The following is a 23,338-nucleotide window of genomic DNA, read 5'->3' as shown; positions in this document are numbered from 1 at the left end:
GGAAAGGGTAAAACTATTACAGGTACATATTATTCATTGTTATTGGACCATTTGAAAACTGAGCTGCACGAAAAACGCCAGCGATTGGACCGCAAAAAGAGTCCTTTTCCATCACCTCAATACACCAGCACACACCTCAGCAGTGGTGGTCACAAAATTATTGGAAATAGGATTCCAACTCATTTCACATCACTCCTATTCTCCAGACTTAGCTCCCTCGGACTGCTATTTGTTCCCCAATTTGAAGAAATGGCTGGCAGGACAAAGATTTTATTCAAACGAGGAGGTGATTGCTGCAACTAATAGCTATTTTGGAGATTTGGACAACTGCTATTATTCGAAAGAGATCAACAAATTAGAACAGCATTGGACGAAGTGTATAACTCTAAAAGGAGACTATGCCGAAAAATAAAAAAGGTTTACCCAAAACACGTAAGTAGTTTTTATTTTTGCACAAACTTTTGAAATGCCCCTCGTATATTTAAATGAAATTAGTCTTATCATATTACAAATTAAATACTACAGACATAAGCAATATAAGCTTCAGACAATATATTTGTAAATATTAAAATTACCTTTTCTTTACAGCAGCAGGCTTTGTCTGTATTGTAATGAATCCAAGTGTTTGGAGATATTGTTTATATTCAAGAACAAAATTGGCACATAAAGTACTGTGCCATTTTTCTTCTACCGAACGACGTGAAGATGTTTCAGAGCAAATGCTTGAACTATCTTCAGTATCTTTTGCTGTGCTAGCAGGACTGTTATTCTTCTAAAACAAGACAAAACAAAATGTATAAGCATGGCACAACATTAATACTGCCAAAAAATTCCAAAGTAGGGAGCCCAAACAATAAATACTCAAAACATAACAATGTAAGGAAAAAGATAGACTGCTACTTACTGTAAAGATGACATGTTAAGTTGCAGACAGGCACTATTAAAAGACACTTACAAATTAGCTTTCAGCCACAGTCTTTGTCAAAAACAGAAAGAGAAACACATACCATGCATTCATATAAGCAAGCACACCTCATGCACATGTCACTGCCAACTCTGGGTGTGCATGAGGTGTGTTTGCTTGTGTGAATGAGAAGTATGTGTTTCTCATTCTTTTTCTGATGAAGCCTGTGGCTGAAAGCTAATGTGTAAGTCTCTTTTTAATTGTGCCTGTCTGCTACTTAAAGTGTCATTTTTACAGAGTGTAGCAATCCAACTTTTCCTTACAGCGTTGATATTCCAAACTGGAATTTCCATTGTTTAATACTCAAAAAGTGATTTTTATTGCAGAACATAACAAGTGGAGTATTTATTTAATGGCCCTAAACAGATGTAGGCAATGAAATAAAAATTTTCACAATTTTTACTTGCTCCAGCCATTTTTTCATACAGTGACGCAAGACAAACGCCATCAAAAGGTGCATACTGACATTAAAATCTAATTGCTGGCTGCAACTGAAAGTTTATGCAACAAAAATATCAATGGTGGTAGGAATGAATTATTGTCAAATTGAGAAAGAGGCTTTAGCTTTCATTTAGAGTATATTATGTTGCACTAAATTTCATCAGATAATAAATCACAAGCTTCTCATCATCTTCTTTGGCCCAACCTGATCAATGGTGAATCCCACATCATCACAGGCAAATCCTATAACATCAAGAAAAAAGCAGCATTTGCAGTCATGTATGTTGTTTACCTACTAACAAGCCCACGTCATTCCTTTTTATGTAGGAATGATCCCACCAGACTGGCTAAGCATATGAATCGACACAAAAGAATTGTCCATATTGGGGTACTCAGCACCAAGTTGGTTAGCATGCTCTACAGCAGAGGTGGGCATGAGAGCTGCCTGTCTGGTAACTAGCAGGCAGTCACCTCAAAAGCATAATGCACGCACGTCTCGTCTATGGGAAAAGGTTCTGCGGCAACTGCAGCTATCCTGCTCATCGCAGCTGGAAAACATGTACCTCTTTCAGGTTAGAGTTTTACCTTACTCAGTTCTGGAACATTGTAATACATTTTTAATTTCATGATCACAATCAGAACACATGGTGAAAAATAAACGAAGTACACATAATACTTATTAAATATGTATTATTGTACTTTATTTTATCAGATAAAGAAGTTTCAAGTGTGACAAGACAAGGCAAACAGGCAATGTTTCCACATATGTGGGGCTTTAAAATGGATGGGTGGAAGAGAAATCCTAAGTGAAGCAGGGGGGAAAGGATGGGGGGCAGCAGACACAGGAATGAAATGTGAGGTTCTGTAGGCACTCATGCTTTTGGACAGATGAAATTATGTGCACAATAAGGTAAGGCTGGAACTACTGTCTGCAGTCACCAATGAACTTGTGCATAAATAGCAAACCATAGAGAGAAAACCAGTGACTCATAAGTATGGATTTAGGAAACAATTTTCCTCACCTTTCATTAAGTTTTGCGTGACATGATAACTAATTAATTAGGCAATCACAAGTTTCGTGCTCACTTTTTTCAACTGCACATAATACCCACAGAATACATTTAGATCTCTCATTCACCCTACAACTTGTAGATGAATTTTTGATCACATTGATACAGATGAAGACAGGGGTCCTATATGTGAACACTGAGACAAAACAGCAGTGTATGGAGTGGAACACCATCAGCTCATCATAAAATCCTTCAACATGCCACCAGACATGATGTTTGAAGGAGTTTATGATTCCCATCTATAGTGGTAGGAAAGATACACTGAAGGTTCAGTTTAAGTAACAAGGCACATCAGTCAGTTTAAAAGTATACAGCAAAACTTTAAACATGTTACTACATGATAACAGCAATGTTCACCCATACATAACCACAAACATTTGAGAACATCTTACAAGTTTCAAATGAGAGAGCCCTGATTCAGCCCCCAGCCATTACTACTTCATCTTTAATATGGAAAACAGTCATAATCACAGCATTTAGTTGACAATGTGCTTTATTATGCTGTTCAATCTAAATTAAGGTCACTGGCAACATAGTTTTACAGTGAGTGTACACCGAAGGTCATCCATTGCTGCAGTTGCAGAAAATTATATTGTGAAATAGTTTAAGGGATATATATTTTATGAAAAGAATAACTGCTACTCACCATATAGTAGAGATGCTGAATTGCAGATAGGCCCAACAAAAACCCTATCACAAAATAAGCTTTAGGCTAACAAGGCCTTTGTCAAAAACAGACCACACACACACAAGTGTTTTTGTTGTGACTATCTGCGATTCAACATCTCCGCTATATGGTAAGTAGCAACTGTCCTTTTCATAATATTGTTACATTCCATTCTAGGTTTTCCATCTCTCTCTCTCTCTCTCTTTCTCTTACCTGTGAGTGGTCAGGTGAGTCTTCAACATTAAGGACAGGTGAAGTCCCTGAGGTTGAGAGACTGAGTAAGTGGTCCCGTGTGGCAGCTGCTTGGATACGCCATCTGTTGGTTAATAATGAGAGTGAAAAATCTTATTGCATGGCAGAAGCAATACATAAAATATATTTATTCACATCCCTATAGATATTATTTTTGTTCAATTTACACTCTGCAAAGGAAGTATAAGTGTTAAGTTGATGATGTGATGTCTCTGGAACAAAAATCAGTAAAGGTTTCCGAGTTTCACACTGATTCCCCACTATAGTGGGAAGACCATATGTGCCATTACTGCAAAAGAATAGCACAAGTGTGATATCTTGCATGTAAATTGACAACCTATTCACTAATGAATATCTGAAGATGATACACTGATGAGCCAAACTGTTACAACCACCTCCTTAATATCATGTTGGCCAACCTTTGATATGCAACAAAGCAGCCATTATTCATGGCATGGATTCATCAGGTCCTTAACAGTTTTCTGGAGGTATGTAGCATCACATGTCTATGCACAGGACACACAATTCACATTAACAGCAAGACAGTGCTTTGTCCATACATAGTTGCTGCCTGATATTGCCCCATATGTGTTCCATTAGGTTCAGATTATGCAAATCTGGTTATCAAGGCATAAACATAAATTCACTATCATGCTCTTCAAACCACTGTAGCATAATTCTGGACTTGTGAGATTGACAAATATCTGGCTGAAAGATGCCATCGCCATAGGGGAAGATCTCAAGCATGAAGCGATGCAGATGGTCCGCAATACTGCTCAAGTAATGCACAACCATCATAGTGCCTTTGAGTACTACCACACATCTTATGGAAGCACAGGTGAATGTCCTACATAGTATAATACTGTCCACACCAGCCTGTGTGCATGGCATAGCACATGTTTTGAACAACTGTTCACATGGATGCAGGCTATCTGGAAACAAGCATCAACATATTTTGTGTTCAGACATAATGACCTTTCTAGACTCTGAGAAGCTCATTTGCAGAAACCAGCACGGTTTTAGGAAACAGCGGTCATATGAGACACAGCTGGCCCTCTTTGTGCATGATATACAACAGGCTCTAGATTCCAGCTCCCAGGTTGATGCCATATTTCTCGACTTTCGAAAGGCATTCAACTCAGTTCCGCACTGTCACTTGCTCCAAAAAGTGCGCACTTGTGGTCTATACAATGACATATCCGGTTGGATAGAAAGTTTTCTAACAGACAGAGAGCAGTATGTCATCCTGAATGGGGTGACTCCAACAGAAACAAGCGTAACTTCAGGTGTGCTCCAGGGCACCGTAATAGGTTTGCTGCTTTTCACGAATTACATAAACGATCTGGTTGATGGTATTGACAGTAGCATTAGATTGTTTGTCAATGATGCTGTAGTCTACAGGAAAGTAGTATCACATGAAAGTTGTGGACAAATCAGTGAGGATTTGCAGAAAATAAATGTGTGGTGTAATGACTGGCAGTTATCTCTCAATATTAGTAAGTGTAACCTACTGTGTATAACAATGCGAAAATCCCCATTAATGTACGAGTACAAAATAAATGCCCAGTCTTTGGAAGTGGTAACATCTGTCAAGTATCTGGGTGTGGCTATTCGAAATGATGTCAAATGGAATGATCAGATTACACAAGTAACGGGCAAGGCAAACTCTAGATTGTGGTTTATTGGTAGAATCCTGACGCGATACAGTCCTTTAACAAAGGAAATTTCTTGCAATACATTAGTTCGTCCAGGCTTAAAGTATTGTTTGTCTGTATGGAATCCTTACCAGTTGGGTCTCATTCAAGATATTGAGAACGTCCAAAGGAGAGCGGCAAGATTCGTGACTGGTACATTTAGCCATAACAAGAGTGTTACAAATCTCATAGATAGTTTGAAGTGGGACACACTTGCAGATAGACAACGTGCTAAACGGAAGGGGCTGCTCACTAAATACCAAAATCCAATCTTCGGCGAGGATGTAGAGCATATATTATTACCACCAACTTTCAAATCACGCAATGATCACTATTCAAAGTTAAGGGAAATTAGAGCTCATACTGAGGCGTTCAGACAGTCATTTTTCACTCGCGCGATCTGCTTGTGGAACAGAGGGGGGTGGGGGTGAGGAATATGACTTTGGCGTGAATTGTGCCCTCCGCCACACACCGCTTGGTGGCTAGTGGAGTATATATGTAACTGTGGATGTAGACCTGGTGTAACAAGAAAAATGATACATCCATTAAAGTGACAGGTTTACATTAACCCACAGTCAAATCTCAATTATTCTGTGCCCACTGCAATCATAATTGTCTATGTTGTTGGGTCAGCATGAATGCATGTCGGGGTCATTTACTGTGGAGCCCCATTTTTAACAATGTGCACTGAATGGTGTGTTCCAAAACACTTGTACCTGCATCAGCACTGTACTATGTCATCAGATCTGATACAGATTGCTGCTCATCCCACTTTACAGGGTAGGCAAGCCTCTGACCTCCATGTTCTGTGATAAGCTATGTAAATCCAACACCTACTATTTCCATCACTTTCCTTAGATATTTCTGATGCAATAGTGATATGGGGATCCAGTTGTTATGTCAGAGACATAAAAAGTATAGACTGTTGTCTACTTTATATCAAGCTAAATACACAGTTGTAACTCCCATTTATGTAGCATAATTGCATGTTAAAACCGACTAAGAGATTTTCAGACCGAAGTGAACATCTACAATGATATCCTCTAAGGAAAGTTGGACACTCATATCCAAAGAACAGATCAAGAATGGCTGCCAATTCACACACAATAATACACCCAAACAAGTTCATTAGAGTGGTAAATTCATACAGTGGCTATATAAACTGAATGTTTATTTATAATAAACAAAATTACATTTTGCATGCTGTGGTGCAGCTACTTTTTTTTACTATAGATGAGCATAATATAACAGAGTACCACTGCTTTTCATTATAAATGAACATACAACAATGTACCTTTTTTTTTTTTTTTACCTGGCACAGTCATCTCTGTTACCCATCCCCCCTCCATTTCACTCAGTACAATAATTTAAAAGTCAGTATTTATAACAGTTTATAGAAAGATCCATTCTAAAATGCAACACAACTTTTTCACTTAAACAATACAGAGATGTTTAAAAAATTACGGATGCAGAATGATATTTAAATTTCCAGAATTCTGTTGTAAAAATACTGATGCACTCCACAACATATTAATCACACAACCTCTTCTGCTGCAAGTGGTCAATAAAGGATATAGAAACTTGTATTAACATTTCTCAAATACCAACTGATTATTCCAATCCAGAACACTTCATTAAGCCTAAATGAAGCTATCAGTTGGTGTTAACATAACTAACAGACTGTGTACAATTATCAAAGTCTATGTATGCACACCTACATTTGTTGATTCTGAAAATAAAATTCAACAGTAAATAAAAACACAAATCAATAATGTTGTCTGTGGTGCATTATTTCTAATTCTTATAGAACACAAATATTGAAGTACTCTAAATACTTAAGTCGCTGAAGACTAAGAAAGAAATTTCATTAAATACAGATGGAAAGCAATCCCAGCAGTGTAAATTGACTGTTTCCTTGTTTCCTTACATGAAGAGGGAGGGGGGGGGGGGGGGGGGGTACAGATATGAGCATCATCACCACCTGAAACACATCTAAAAATAGCTCCTATTTATAGTGTTAAGTGTTAGTAAACTATGCTCATTATTTCTTACCTTCCACCGATAAAGAGTGCACATGTTATTAAACGATCATGTCAGTTATTCATCAAATAAAAAAGGCAGATCAGCATACTATACAATCACAACACATTTTGAATCCAGAATTGCTTTCCTTATTTCTTGAATTACACTCAAATAACGCAACCAGTGGCAAATCATTAATTGTTCTTTAAAATACGTATGAACATCAAGAGCCCTGTATGCTATTTGTACTAATGCATTCACAACTAACCACACAGATACGTTGTTATTTCAGAGTAGTGAATGATAACCTACAGTAACAGAACAGTCCATGGTTGCACTGCCGGTTCTCAATGTCCAACAGGCACAATATTTTGGTAAGCAACCCTGTTACCATCATCAGTTGAGCTGATGAACTGACCTCCTGGGTGCATGTAGGTACAATTCATGTCTAGCCCCTGCCCCTGTATCTCCAGAGTGATGTTTGTCATGAGGTCCATGCTAGAAGAAACACACCAACTGTGTTTGTGATAGCAGCTGTAGAGGTAGTGTCAGTGGTACAGCTGTTGGTGTTCCATTAACATTGTTAGTCATCTTGTTATGTTTGCCAAATATCTCATGCTTCACCTTAATCTTACTAAGAACAGGTTCTCAGTCTTTACTGAGTGTTGTCGAGGGCAAAGCATCGAGAGAACCATAGATGCAAGGAATGTCAGAGCTGGAAGCAGTACGCACATTGTTAGAAAAGGTAGCACAATTACCAGCAGATAATAGAGGACGGTGCTGGTTGGTAGAACTTGATTGTCACAACAGGTATAGATCAGTCAGTCACAAGTTTAATTCCTCTTTTCTCTGATAAGGCAACCGAGGTTGTGCAGACCTTTGTGGGAGACATTGTAAATCTGGTCTGGTTGGTCTGATCAGGAATAACTGATGGCCGAGTGCACCAACCCTGGTCAAAAAGCATGATAACCAAGGTCACGCGATCATGGTTAAAAGTAAATCGCGTTTAAAATGTTTCTGCAGTGCACCAACGTTAATCGCTGGTCAGCAAACCATCGCCAGCCAACTGTGCATTTGACCACAGTAAACTCTCTACATTGCAATGGAATGTGTCCTGGCGACGCAAAGATGTTAGTAAACATGAAATTGCACAGATAATCGCTGGTGCCCCATTCTATCTTTGCTGGTTTTTCCGGCGACAAGCAGAAGTGTGTGTATGTACCTCAGTACCTATTTCTGATCTGTTGGTTTCTTTTTTGGAGAATAATGGAGAATAAAAGAAGAACACCGAATTTCTCGAAGTACGAGATAGATGTACTTCTTGAACTGATGGGTGCAAATGCATCCGTTCTTGAAAATAAGAAAACTGACGGCTGCAGCTTAAAAGAAAAACAGACAATGTGGTACCATGTGGAGGCGGAATTTAATTCTACTCCTGGTAAGTTTACTCATAAATGAATAACTTTTCTAGGTTCATCGTAAGGGTAGGATATGATACACACTGGCTTTTAGTTTGAAATTTGAAACTGTTATTGATGTACCACTGAAATACGTGATAGGACTATGTACATTTATGGTTGGAATTGTTTTCTTAGTTTTAAATTTAAAATCCAATGCCGTACTACTGTTAACTACATATTATGTGACTAACGGAAGCTTTTATGTTGAAAATTGTGAACATACGTTTCTCACTTAGTCCTGTGCCGTATTCTTCATATATGCCTATACCACTTTCTTTTTAATGAACTGATATGTAAACAAAAGCCATATACAGATCTTAGATTTTTATTGTAGTTATAAATAAGTTAAGAGCCTCAGAATGCAAAATGGACTTATGATTGTAAATAATATAAGAATTAATTTATGGTACCACAAACTACAACATTTATTTAATTTCAGGTGTGACAAAAAGATCCTGTGACAGGCTGAAAACCTGTTATGAAAACATGAAAAGAAGAAACTTCCTGGGAGATTAAAACTGTGTGCCTGACCGAGACTCGAACTCGGGACCTTTGCCTTTCGCGGGCAAGTGCTCTACCATCTGAGCTACCGAAGTACGACTCACACCCGGTCCTCACAGCTTTACTTCTGCCAGTATCTCGTCTCCTACCTTCCAAACTTTACAGAAGCTCTCCTGCGAAACTTGCAGCACACTCCGCTGCAGTGTGAAAATCTCATTCTGGGATGAAAAGAAGATTTCGAAAAGACCTTGCAGAAGAAAAGGTGGAAGTGTATAAAACAGGTGGGGGGAAGCCTACCTAAAAAACCAAGATCCATGATGGGGCTAAACCATTAGAAATTGTTGGTTCCTCAATGAAACCGTTAACAAATGCATATGATTCCGATGCACAGTTTAGCATGATTGTGGATGTTGTCAACATGGAGTGCAATGCAGTGCAGTGCAGTGAGAACACGCCACCTGCTTCAGATGTCAAGTTAGCAGAGTGCACACAACCTAGCACTTCCCACACACCTGTCATAATACAAAGTAAAGAGACACCAAAGAGTGTTCTGGTGGATATCACCCAGCTGCAATCTGTTTCACAGTCTCCTGATCAACCCAATGAAAACATTTGTACGCCGAAAAATACATGGCATCATCGTAGGATGCCTGCAAAACCAAGGCCATCAGATTCAGGAACAGTAATCGAAAATGTGTGCAGGAAGAGAGTGGAACTACTGGAGGCCCAATTACACATGATGAAGGCAGAGCATCAAAAGGAGCTGAGGATTAAAAATTTAAAGATTCTGGCCCTGAAAGAAAAACTAAAATACTGGAAGAAGAAAAATGCCAGTGACACGCGACTTTTTTTTCCTGTGACAGTGAATTTTTGTAATTTTTTGTGCTGTGTTGTATTCTATCTAATGTATTAAAGTTGTCTCACAGTTCAAATTGTTTCTCTGTGTTTGTCCTGTTAGTGATACTGCTACTATCCTAGTTGTTGTCTGTGCAATATCTGCTTACAGCTTATTTGGTCTGGACTGAGTTTCATCCAATCACTTAAAATTACAATTACTTCATATATAAAAACAGATTAGCAACACTGCAGTTTACACAAGTAAGCTACATGTTAGTTGCAGGCCTGCAGCCATAACGTCAGGTGCCAATTTCTACTTAAATGACTTAACAATGAGGTAGACTGTTAATGAAACAAAATAATAGTAATGCATCCTTGTTGCTCTAACTTTGGAATGAACATATGTGCTGTAACAGTTATATACATGAGGCCCAATGTTATCATGTTTTGCATTGTTTATACCAGAAATATCCTAACATATTAAATTATGAGGGAAAGTGCTCCAAATCATAATTTTGTGTGTGCCATTTTCCGTGCAATACTCTGCACCTCGTAATGTTTGTAATGGGAATCTATATCTTTTATGACAATACAATTTGAAGTGAGGCATTTTGAGAAATACATTACTGTAGTGGGTTCTCTTTTCTGTAAAAGTAAGCATAGCATATGTGGCTTTCCTAGCCACACCACTTGGTAATGTGTGTGGTGGAAACCTGTAACATTTACCATAACAGTATTTGTAGAGAGGCATTATTGAGTAATACATTGCTACCGAGCGAGGTGGCGCAGTGGTTAGACACTGGACTCGCATTCGGGAGGACGACGGTTCAATCCCGCGTCCGGCCATCCTGATTTAGGTTTTCCGTGATTTCCCTAAATCGCTCCAGGCAAATTCCGGGATAGTTCCTTTGAAAGGGCACGGCCGACTGCCTTCCCCGTCCTTCCCTAATCCGATGAGACCGATGACCTCGCTGTCTGGTCTCCTTCCCCAAAACAACCCAAACCCAATACATTGCTAATATGGACAGTAGTGAGATTAGCATTGTGTGGCTTTTCTAGCAATACTCTGCACCTGTTAATATTTATAATGTCAGCCCATAACTTTTATCACAACAAAATTTGTAGCAAGATATTTTCAGAAATGCATTCCTATGATGGGTCACTGTTTTCTGCTATAGTAATCATAGCATGTGTGGCTTTCTTAGCAATACTCTGCACCTGCTAATGTTTATGATGGCAACCCATACTTCTGCCACAACTGTATTTGTAGTGAGGCATTTTTTCTGTGGCACTATGCAATGACAAGGAATTCCCTTCTGTACAGGTGAGCATTACATATGTGAAAAAACTGAACCAGTATCAGTGACAGAGGGAGGGAGGGAGTTTCCCTCAGTAATAACTTAAAGTATGACACTTCGTACTGTCAACCCACAGCATTATGGTTCTGCTTTCATATCTTCCGAAGTAGTACACTCCTTAACTAATTATTGCTCTTGCACTAATCCCCAAAGTATTAGACATTGCTGACAAAATTCCATTGCCTTTTGTAGCAATGAGAACTTGTTTTTGGTGGCAATTTCTAAACACAAATTTGTCTTCAATTTCATGTATTTTTTTTTAATACCATACAGTTGAACATAACATTGTGTAAAGTGCTGCTACACGCATGACTGATTAGAATTAACATCGTAATTCAATTCTTTGCACAACCTTATAGCCACACACACTTATGTTTGAAGAAAATCATATTGTAAATAAAGAGTAGTGATTAATATGGAAACAATTTAACAAATAAACAATCCCAAACTGACATTTTATGTTATTACACAAATGATTATTTATTTTGTGCCTATGTGTTTACTGCATATTCACAAGTTTAAGCTAATCTAGGTGATAAGACTGCATTAATACTGAGCAGAAGTGCAGTAAAATAATCTCTAAACTGAAGGTTCTAATAATAAAGAATGTGCTCTTTTAATATTGCAAAACTGTTGGACATTCACATATTTGTTGTTACAGTAGAAAATTTAGGAGATGGTTAGGATCTATAGTGAACACAATACAGAAATATCCATTATATTTTATTCTACTCGCTTTTACTCTCACACTCTCTAAATGTAATGGAGTCATTTGTTCTCAAATTTAAGTAAATGCCCAGAAACTGAACATGTATATAAATAACAGAGTACTGCATTGCTTTCACAACCAATGTGATGCAAGAAATATATCTTTAAGAATGTATTATCAACAGTTCCACACTAAAAAAATATCTCAGAAAAGCAGCAGCTGGGTAATTGTCTGTAGGCAGCACATACTGTCGCTGGCACGCGAAAACCTCAAATTTTGCATCACACACCCAGTTCAGTGAGTACTTTTATGTTCGCTAGACAGCAGAAACAAAATAGATTATATGCTGATAATCTGAAAAATTGAAAATACGGTGAAATCCCATAACTATAATCATAATTTTTCATTACGAACAATGTCTGAGTTTATGTTAGATTATCGGAAATGTTCATTAATTATAGCACGGCGAACTGCTCTTTCAGGTAATGTATCATCACGATACATCTGCTGTCCAGGTAGCACTGGTTCGTTGTCTTCAATGCTGGGGCCTCTAGGATCACGTAACTGATTTAAAAGTCGAGAAATTTCAGGATCTTCTGGTGGTTCTTCACTGCTTGTACTCCTCGCAATATTATGCAAGACAGCCGTACCCACAATTATTGACATTGCTTTCTGTGGATTACATCTTATGTTGTTGTTGTTGTGGTCTTCAGTCCTGAGACTGGTTTGATGCAGCACTCCATGCTACTCTATCCTGTGCAAGCTTCTTCATCTCCCAAAACATATTGCAGCCTACATCCTTCTGAATCTGTTTAGTGTATTCATCTCTTGGTCTCCCTCTACGATTTTTACCCTCCACGCTGCCCTCCAATACTAAATTGGTGATCCCTTGATGCCTCAGAACATGTCCTACCAACCAATCCCTTCTTCTTTTTCAAGTTGTGCCACAAACTCCTCTTCTCCCCAATCCTATTCAATACTTCCTCATTAGTTACGTGATCAGCATTCTTCTGTAGCACCACATTTCAAAGGCTTCTACTCTCTTCTTGTCCAAACTATTTATCATCCATGTTTCACTTCCATACATGGCTACACTCCATACAAATACTTTCAGAAACGACTTCCTGACATTTAAATCTATACTCGATGTTAACAAATTTCTCTTCTTCAGAAACGCTTTCCTTGCTATTGCCAGTCTACATTTTATATCCTCTCTACTTCGATCATCATCAGTTACTTTGCTCCCCAAATAGCAAAACTCATTTACTACTTTAAGTGTCTCATTTCCCAATCTAATTCCCTCAGCATCGCCCGACTTAATTCGACTACATTCCATTATCCTCGTTTTGCTTTTGTTGATGTTCATCTTACATCCTCCCTTCAAGACACTGTCCATTCCGTTCAACTGCTCTTCCAAGTCCTTTGCTGTCTCTGACAGAATTACAATGGCATCGGCGAACCTTAAAGTTTTTATTTCTTCTCCATGGATTTTAATACCTACTCCGAATTTTTCTTTTGTTTCCTTCACTGCTTGCTCAATATACAGATTGAATAACATCAGGGAGAGGCTACAACCCTGTCTCACTCCCTTCCCAACCACTGCTTCCCTTTCGTGTCCCTCGACTCTTATAACTGCCATCTGGTTTCTGTACAAATTGTAAATAGCCTTTCGCTCCCTGTATTTTACCCCTGCCACCTTCAGAATTTGAAAGAGATTATTCCAGTCAACATGGTCAAAAGCTTTCTCCAAGTCTACAAATGCTAGAAATGTTGGTTTGCCTTTTCTTAATCTAGCTTCTAAGATAAGTCGTAGGGTCAGTATTGCCTCATGTGTTCCGATATTTCTACGGAATCCAAACTGATCTTCCCCTAGGTCGGCTTCTACCAGTTTTTCCATTCGTCTGTACAGAATTCGCGTTAGTATTTTTCAGCCGTGACTTATTAAACTGACAGTTCGGTAATTTTCACATCTGTCAACGCCTGCTTTCTTTGGGATTGGAATTATTATATTCTTCTTGAAGTCTGAGGGTATTTCATCTGTCTCATACATCTTGCTCACCAGATGGTAGAGTTTTGTCAGGACTGCCTCTCCCAAGGCTGTCAGTAGTTCTAATGGAATGTTGTCTACTCCCGGGGCCTTGTTTCGACTTAGGTCTTTCAGTGCTCTATCAAATTCTTCACGCAGTATCATATCTCCCATTTCATCTTCATCTACATCCTCTTCCATTTCCATAATATTGTCCTCAAGAACATCGCCCTTGTATAGACCCTCTATACACTCCTTCCACCTTTCTGCTTTCTCTTCTTTGCTTAGAACTGGGTTTCCATCTGAGCCCTTGATATTCATACAAGTGGTTCTCTTTTCTCCAAAGGTCTCTTTAATTTTCCTGTAGGCAGTATGTACCTTACCCCTAGTGAGGTAAGCCTCTACATCCTTACATTTGTCCTCTAGCCATGCCTGCTTAGCCATTTTGCACTTCCTGTCGATCTCATTTTTGAGACGTTTGTATTCCTTTTTGCCTGCTCCATTTACTACATTTTTATATTTTCTACTTTCATCAGTTAAATGCAATATCTCTTTTGTTACCCAAGGATTTCTACTAGCCCTTGTCTTGTGACCTACTTGATCCTGTGCTGCCTTCACTATTTCATCTCTCAAAGCTATCCCTCCTTCTTCTACCATATTTCTTTCCCCTGTATTTGTCAATTGCTCCCTAATGCTCTCTCTGAAACTCTCTACAGCCTGTGGTTCTTTCAGTTTATCCAGTTCCCATCTCCTTAGATTCCTACCTTATTGCAGTTTATTCAGTTTTAATCTACAGTTCATAACCAATAGATTGTGGTCAGAGTCTCCACATCTGCCCCTGGAAATGTCTTACAATTTAAAACCTGGTTCCTAAATCTCTGTCTTACCATTATATAATCCATCTGATATCTTCTAGTATCTCCAGGGTTCTTCCATGTATACAACCTTCTTTCATGATTCTTGAGCCAAGTGTTAGCTATGATTAAGTTATGCTCTGCGCAAAATTCTACCAGGCGGCTTCCTCTTTCATTTCTTAGCCCCAATCCATATTCACCTACTATGTTTCCTTCTCTCTCTTTTCCTACTCTCGAATTCCAATCACCCATGACTATTAAATTTTCGTCTCCCTTCACTACCTGAATAATTTCTTTTATCTCATCATACATTTCATCAATTTCTTCGTCGTCTGCAGAGCTAGTTGGCATATAAACTTGTACTACTGTTGTAGGCGTGGGCTTCGTGTCTATCTTGGCCACAATAATGCGTTCACTATGTTGTTTGTAGTAGCTTACCTGAACTCCTATTTTTTTATTCATTATTAAACCTACTCCTGCATTACCCCTATTTGATTTTGTATTTATAACCCTGTATTCACCTGACCAAAAGTCTTGTTCCTCCTGCCACCGAACTTCACTAATTCCCACTATATCTAACTTCAACCTATCCATTTCCCTTTTTAAATTTCCTAATCTACCTGCCTGATTAAGGGATCTGACATTCCACGCTCCGATCCGTAGAATGCCAGTTTTCTTTCTCCTGATAACGATGTCCTCCTGAGTAGTCCCCGCCTGGAGATCTGAATGGGGGACTATTTTACCTCCGGAATATTTTACCCAAGAGGACGCCATCATCATTTATCCATACAATAAAGCTGCATGCCCTCGGGAAAAATTACAGCCGTAGTTTCCCCTTGCTTTCAGCCGTTTGCAGTACCAGCACAGCAAGGCCGTTTTGGTTAATGTTACAAGGCCAGATCAGTCAATCATCCAGACTGTTGCCCCTGCAACTACTGAAAAGGCTGCTCCTCCTCTTCAGGAACCATATGTTTGTCTGGCCTCTCAACAGATACCCCTCCATTGTGGTTGCACCTACGGTACGGCTATCTGTGTCGCTGAGGCACGCAAGCCTCCCCACCAACGGCAAGGTCTATGGTTCATGATTATTCCTACAGATAATATGGGAAATCTTCTCTTCCACATACCATATTTTCTCTCAACAGTGTTTCCAGTTTTAATATGAGACCTGTTATATCAATGCTCTGCTTCATTTTGCAGATTTAAAAGTAGGATCTACATGCATAACCACTATCTCCCAATAAGTGACCTTGTGGTATTTCTCCGTTTTCAAATTGAGCTCTGCGAGCGCAGTTGACAAATATGGGACTGTCGTGCACAGAGACCGGCCATCGAGCGACAATATATCTTATTAACAAAGTGTGATCACTAATGGTTTGACAGTTAAAGGAAAAATATGATTTCCTATTGCGGAAAAGTTCTGCATTATTTCCTCCAGGAGACTGAATTCTTATATGGGTACAATCCAAGGTACCAAGAACGCCAGGAAATCGGTCCAATTGACTAAAACCGTACATCACACAGCGCACTTCTTCTCTTGTAGGAAATTTTATAAAGCGAGGAGACAGTGATGCTATGATGTCTGATACATCACTGATGATTCGTTGTGCTGTTGTACGATGCACATTACTGTTGTCCCCAATAAGAATGTTGAATGCACCTGTTGCATATGCCCTTAAAGTAATCAAAAGTCTGTTTATTGGAGAAACAGGGTTATTCCGATCAGTAGGAAATTCTAACCTATCATTAATTTGATTTAATAACCACCACACTGTTTCTTTTGACAGACAAAATCTCTCTTCAAACTTCCTGTCACCATAATCTTCAAAAGGGTTTCCCCTTTCCACAATCACTCCAACACGATTTCGGTCACGATTTAAATGGTCAAGGTATAACAAATCTTCCTCAATGCCATCCATAACATCAAAACGCACCGCCATCTTAATAGCGTATGCTTCTAAAACCGCGGTTATGTCGAGAAAACCGGGAAAGAGCCTCGGTTAAATATAACCGCGGTCGATTCCCTTGTTTAACTTAGATCGATGTTGGTGCACCAGAATATTGCGCTGAACAGGATTATATATTGACTTAACCGCGGTTAACTGTTAATTGAGACTGGTGCACTCGGCCATGAGTGTTGTAAAATAGAGACTAACAAGGAAAGCTAAAACTTATGCAGTGTATACAGAAGCTCTCAAGGAAGCCACTACATTTGAAGAATTTAAAGATGGATTAATTCAGAGATATACAACATGGAATAGTGTCACATACTTTAGGGAACAACTGAGGACAATAACGAAGGGAAATACAGAAACTGTGGAACAATCTGCAGATAGGATAAGCAACTTTGATGGGTGTACCTATGAATTAGGACAGAATGCTGCAGTCAATGAAATTATTTTACAAGAGGCTGAGCAGAGGATACTCAATGCTTTTGTAAGAGGTTTGCAGGCAGAAATGTCAAGACATGTATGAACAGGGGTTCCAATGGGTTTGCACACAGCAATGCAATTAGCTACAGAGTGTTAGGAGATCGATTTGTCAACTGGAATGCAGGGTAAATGGACAGTGTTTGCAGCTAACATAAAATGCTTCAGGTGTGAGGGAATGGAGTATGTAAGGGGGCAGCATGCCAGCCTCAGGGGGATGTGGATAAAATAAGAGGAAATGACAGTTTTGGTACTAGAGAACCGGGGAAGTACAAGGTGTTAAACACCAATGGGAACCACAGGTCCAATTACGGTTATTCCCTGTAAGATTAGATGCTACAACATCATATGCACAGGTGGACTGTGCAATAAGAGGAACAATGTGAAAAATACGTTGCAGGATGTTATTGGACATGGGGGCACACATACTGGTTGCCAGTAGTGATCTGGTGAAACATAAGCAATGGGATCCACCATGGTACAGATTGCATGGAATGGGGGATAAAAATATCATACCATTAAGATCGATGGACATAGACTTTTGCCTATATATGATTCAATTTAAACAGTGTGTAGAGAGTGTCCCACATGTGAGTGAGGGCTACAACATGGTTCTAGGATTAGATTTCTTATATCAGTATTGTGCCACAACTGATCTTCAGTATCATAGGGTGGAACTTGACGGGAAAATGTTTCAGTTAGGTGAAACCAATGCCAGTGTAGCAATGTCATGAAGGGAGTCTGTCACAAATGACGAACTGATGAAACTGCGAATGATCATACTAAAAACTGATTTGAACAATTGTGCACCAAATGGCACTGGAAAATCACTCTGGGTCAGTGTTGGGTCTAGTTTACTGGTAGGAATTTTGTCTGTGGTGGAACCATTAGAAGAGAATGAAGTATTAGATCAGACAAGTTGCTTAGTTAAAAGAGGTATTGCACAAGTACAAGAAATGAAGGGTGAAAAGTAAGTATCTGTTTCCATACACAATTTTAGTGCAGAGGACATAGGGTTATTAAAGGGGTTGTTAATTGCTAATATGGATAACCTGGAGGAAGAAGAATGGGACACGAGGGGTGTCAGCCATGGAAAATCACCAGATCCCATTGAAACAGCATTATGAGGAAAAGTGAAGCACCTAGAGGAAAGCAACAGAGAACAGATAGAAAACTTATGTTTGGAATTTAAGGATGTATTTTTGCCAAAAGGGCTATTACCAGCTATGCATATTGCACAGCATCGCATACCAATGAGAAATGAATCCCCAGTCTACCACAAACCATACAGAATACCTAGGTACTTACTGACAATATTGGAGGAATTTATCAATCAACAGCTGAAAGATGGAAGAACTGAAGAAAGTAATAGAGCATGGATGGAACATGAAAATATAGGTTTTGTTGTGATTATAGGTTAGGTTAAGTTAGTGTTTAACGTCCCGTCGACAACGAGGTCATTAGAGACGGAGCGCAAGCTCGGGTTAGGGAAGGATTGGGAAGGAAATCAGCTGTGCCCATTCAAAGGAACCATCCCAACATTTGCCTGAAACGATTTAGGGAAATCACGGAAAACCTAAATCAGGATGGCTGGAGATGGGATTGAACTGTTGTCCTCCCGAATGCGAGTCCAGTGTGCTACCACTGCACCACCTCGCTCGGTTTGTGATTATAGACATTTAAATGAGAAAGCCATAATGGGCACCTACCCTGTGCCAAACAGCACAGGAACCTTGGATCATTTAGGGGGATCCACATATTTTTCAACAATGGATTTGAAGAATGGTTATCATCAGACAGAGGTTGCACCACAAGATCGACACAAAACACCATTTTCGACAAACTGGCAACACTATCAATTCAGAAGAATGCCATTTGGATTAAAAAATGCACCTGCAACATTTCAGAGATTGTTGGATGGAGTACTCAAGAAGTTTAAAACCACGGCAATCCTTAGTGTATCTCAATGACATAATTGTCTATGTGAGAGATATGGAACAGTATATGCAGTAATTAAGGAAAGTATTCCTAAGGCTAAAAGCAGCAAAGTTAACAATGAGTACAGAAAAGCGTAACTATGTGATGGAAGAGGTACCATACTTAGCTCATATCATAAGTAAAGATGGGGTTAAGACAGACCCAAGATTAATCAGAGCTGTATGTGAATTTCTTTCACCATAACCTGTAAAGGATTTGCAATCATTCTTAGGAATCATGAACTATTATCATCAGTTCATAAATGAATTTGCAGATATTGCCAGACATTGACACAATTGTTAAAAATGGGTACTAAATTTTCGTGATCAGAAGAGTGCCAGCATGCTTTTAAGGAGCTGAAAGAAGCTTTGACACTGAGTCTGATATTGGTATTTCCAGGTTTTAATAGAGAATTTATTTTATCATGTCATACCTCAGACCAAGAACTTGTCTACGTGTTGTCATAGAAGGCAGAAGGTGTAGAACATCCAGTAGCTTATGCATCAAGAGAACTACATTTTGAATAAATAAATGATTCCACAATTGAGAAGGAGATGTTAAGCCTTATTTATGGAATCACATATTTCAAATGTTATCTGTATGGTTAAAAGTATAGAGTATTAACAGATCATGCAGCATTAAAATGATTGTTGGGGTTAAAAGATCCTTCTAGTAGGTTGACAAGATGGGCAGGAAAACTAAGTGAATTTGATTTCGAAGTCGTGCATAAACCTGGGAAGAAGCACAGAAATGAGGATGGCTTAAGTAGAAAAGTAACAGTATTACATACTGGGGATAATGAACATAAGGAATGGCAAACTGCACAAAGAGCAGATAACGAATGTAAGCAGTATTTTAAGCAGTCACAGTTTTGTATGCAGTATGGGTTGCTATACAGAGAAACCAAGTTGGGACTGCGGGTTGCAGTACCATTGAAGCTAAGGAATAGAGTGCTACAAGAATCTCATGATCACAAATTAGTGGGTCATGGAGGTTGCCGATCTACCAACAGAAGAGTAGCAAAAAGCTAATGGTGGAGGAAAAGGCAGAGGGACGTAAACCAGTATAGCAGAATTCCATACAGTATGCACAGAGAGCAGATTTGTGTTGAACAAGAGTCCATTACAGAGGTTACCTGAAGCATTAGCACCATTCTAATTTCTGGGGATTGATGTTTTAGATCCATTCAATAAAACACCTGCTGGGAGTACATGTGTACTCACAATCATAGATAATTTTTCAGGATAGGTGGAAATGGTTGCAGTGCCAAACCAGCAGGCAGCAACAGTGGCACAAGCACTTGTGAAAATTGTATACTGACGTTCGAAGTGCCTGAAAAAACAGTAACAGATCAGGGGACAAACTTCATGTCAGATCTACTCATGGAATTGCATACGTTATTGAATGTGAAGAAGTTAAGGACGAGTCCTCTCCTTCCACAAGACAATGCAAGAAGTGAAAGACTGAATAAGACAATCAGGAAGATGCTTGGATATGTTGACTCACATCAGACCAACTGGGATGTCTATTTGAGGTATCTTGTCTTCACCTACAACTCAAAACAGCATATGAATACAGGATTATTGCCACATGAAGTAGTATATGGTCGTACAATGCCATCACTGTTCAAAATATTGAAAATGAAGAAAGCAATGACTGGAAATTCTGTTAAGAAATTTGCCAGACTGATTGGGGAAATTTGGAATAGAATACAGGAAGAAGCAGTGGGCCATATGGCAAGAATGCCATAGCTTTTTTCCATTGTGGTATTTAGAAGTAGGCTATTCTACCCGAGGAATCTTCTGGGTCTGCCGGCCGCTGTGGCCGAGTGGTTCTACGCGCTTCAGTCTGGAACTGTGCTGGTGCTGCGGTCGCAGGTTCAAATCCTGCCTCAGGCATGGATGTGTGTGATGTCCTTAGCTAAGTTAGGTTTAAGTAGTTCTAACTCTAGGGGACTGATGACCTCAGATGTTAAGCCCCATAGTGCTCAGAGCCATTTGAACCATTTGAATTTGTCTAACATGGCAGCCGTCATTGTCAATTGAAATAATGAACACATAAAGATGAGATTTACACAAAACAAACATGCAATATGCAGTGTGAGAGATTTACACAAAACATACATGTAATATGCAGAGTGAGGAATAGCTCATAACGAAATTCTGTGTTTATAATGGGAACTAATTGATTTCAATGTAAAGGAAGCAGTTACCACAGCAGATATTCATTGGTAATAAGTTGTGGAATACATATGTAGAATGCATAAGGTGTTCAGCATGTTGGGATAAATGATACAGGATGTAGAAAATAAATTTTTACATTGGAAATACAGATATACAGAAATTTCTCAATCATTACTCTTATACCACATGCATGAACTAGGAATTGTTAAATAAACTGATTATAGTAAACAGGTGTAATTTTGTATGTGAAACAGTGCATTTCCTCCATGTAGGATAAAGAGTTAATCAGGAGATGATCCCAGACTTGGAAAATCGTATCATACAGCATGTTTTCTGTGGGTCCTTCGGAATTTGATCGAGGACCAAAAAGCAGTCGTAAATAGCAGTGTCGTTTGAGCTGCTGACATTTTGTCACATCAACAATGATGACAACTTACAGTAGTGTAGAGTAACAGTTATAAAACTGTACAAAACAGAATGAACATTACAGTTCAGAGTTGAAATAGCCAAACTTACTGGAAAGAAGAAACGAAGAATGCTATCTTCAGGTGCCATGGCGATTGGCACCATTTACTGGAGTGTCAAATGTGGACTCTGTGTAACTATGTACTTTCAAATTTTGCATATGTTCTATGGCACATTAAAAGATAAATAATGAAGAAGAATCAGGTTAATCTGCAACATGATAATTCCTATACCTACATGATGGAAGAATTTGGCGGGCATGGTTGGAAATCTGTACATGTTCTCTCTGGGTCCAACTGCAACTTCTTCCAATTAATACTAGCTTGACTTTATAAAATCTGATATAGGGAAAATATAGGGTTTTACAAACAATATGGGGCTGTGCAGCTCCAGCAGAGTACTAGAGAAGAGGTACTTGGAAACTCAGAATTGTGGACTAAGTTCATCCACAAGAATATAAATTTTACTACACATTTATAAGGATATGCACTTTCAGTGGCATAGGTTTTCTTTCTACACTCTAATGCCTCCTTGCCTTAAAAAATGGTAATCATAACTTATGATATGACCTTTGTATTCAATATAGACATTGGAAGACAAAGCATTCACTGCACTGACCTACCTTGGTAAAAACAGCAATGGAGTTAGACAATAATGAATTACTCTTGAATGACTTTTAAAGACATCAATAATATCCTCATCCAGTGGTATGTTTGGAGTAGCACCGCGCGTTTGCCACATTATATACAGCTTCTTCTGGTCTTCTACAAAATTAAAAAGTAGATAAGGTGCTGAACCAATCCATCATAAATGAATAGTGATATGAAATATGACCATAAGAAAACTTCCACTTGACATAAGAATTACATAAACACAGTAGTTATGAACTAATAAACTTGTGGCATTCCATATCACAAAATCTTTCATAATCAGAAGATATGCCAATAAAAATGCATGCACATATAGCATTATATGCCTGAGACCAATGAAATTTCAGTTTGCAGAGATTTAGCGAATGACCTGACAGAAATATAATTGGATTGTAAGCTGAAACATACATCATGAAGAAGATTACTGAAACTGAATCTGCACTCTGCTTCCACATTCTACCTTCTGTATAATGTGAGTCACAATAGGAACACACATCCATTTACAGTAGAGGTGTTCAGATAATTTTTTAAAGTGTAAAAGTTCATATTTTAAAGTAACATACACGTTAGCAACAGAAGGCTTGATCATAAGATGTGTAAAACTGTTAACAATGATGTATTTATGGTATATAGCTTTTAAAATCAAAAGCAAAACAAAATAAGACTTGAGAAAATATTAATAACTACTCATGAGTTACTAGACAACTGATAAACTGATTTTAATTCAGCTGAGTTTTCAACCATGTGTATGGAGTAGAGTCATCATATTATGACAGGAA

The 23,338-nt window shown here is 38.7% G+C and overlaps 1 protein-coding gene across 1 annotated transcript in view; it reads right to left on the bottom strand.

The window, feature by feature from the left end:
- Positions 1–23,338, bottom strand: part of LOC124555989 (KICSTOR complex protein SZT2-like) — a 332,080-nt gene that overhangs the window by 46,922 nt on the left and 261,820 nt on the right. The window contains exons 31-33 of the mRNA XM_047130034.1: positions 22,532–22,673; positions 3,356–3,458; positions 576–772 (exon numbers count right to left, since the gene is read on the bottom strand). Coding sequence (XP_046985990.1) covers positions 576–772; positions 3,356–3,458; positions 22,532–22,673 — 442 coding nt within the window. The remainder of the gene's footprint in view (positions 1–575; positions 773–3,355; positions 3,459–22,531; positions 22,674–23,338) is intronic.

This window comes from Schistocerca americana, chromosome X (assembly GCF_021461395.2).
Source record: "Schistocerca americana isolate TAMUIC-IGC-003095 chromosome X, iqSchAmer2.1, whole genome shotgun sequence".
Taxonomy (NCBI): domain Eukaryota; kingdom Metazoa; phylum Arthropoda; class Insecta; order Orthoptera; family Acrididae; genus Schistocerca; species Schistocerca americana.
The sequence above is the reverse complement of the archived record's forward strand: the minus strand, read 5'-3'. Positions and strand labels throughout refer to the sequence as shown.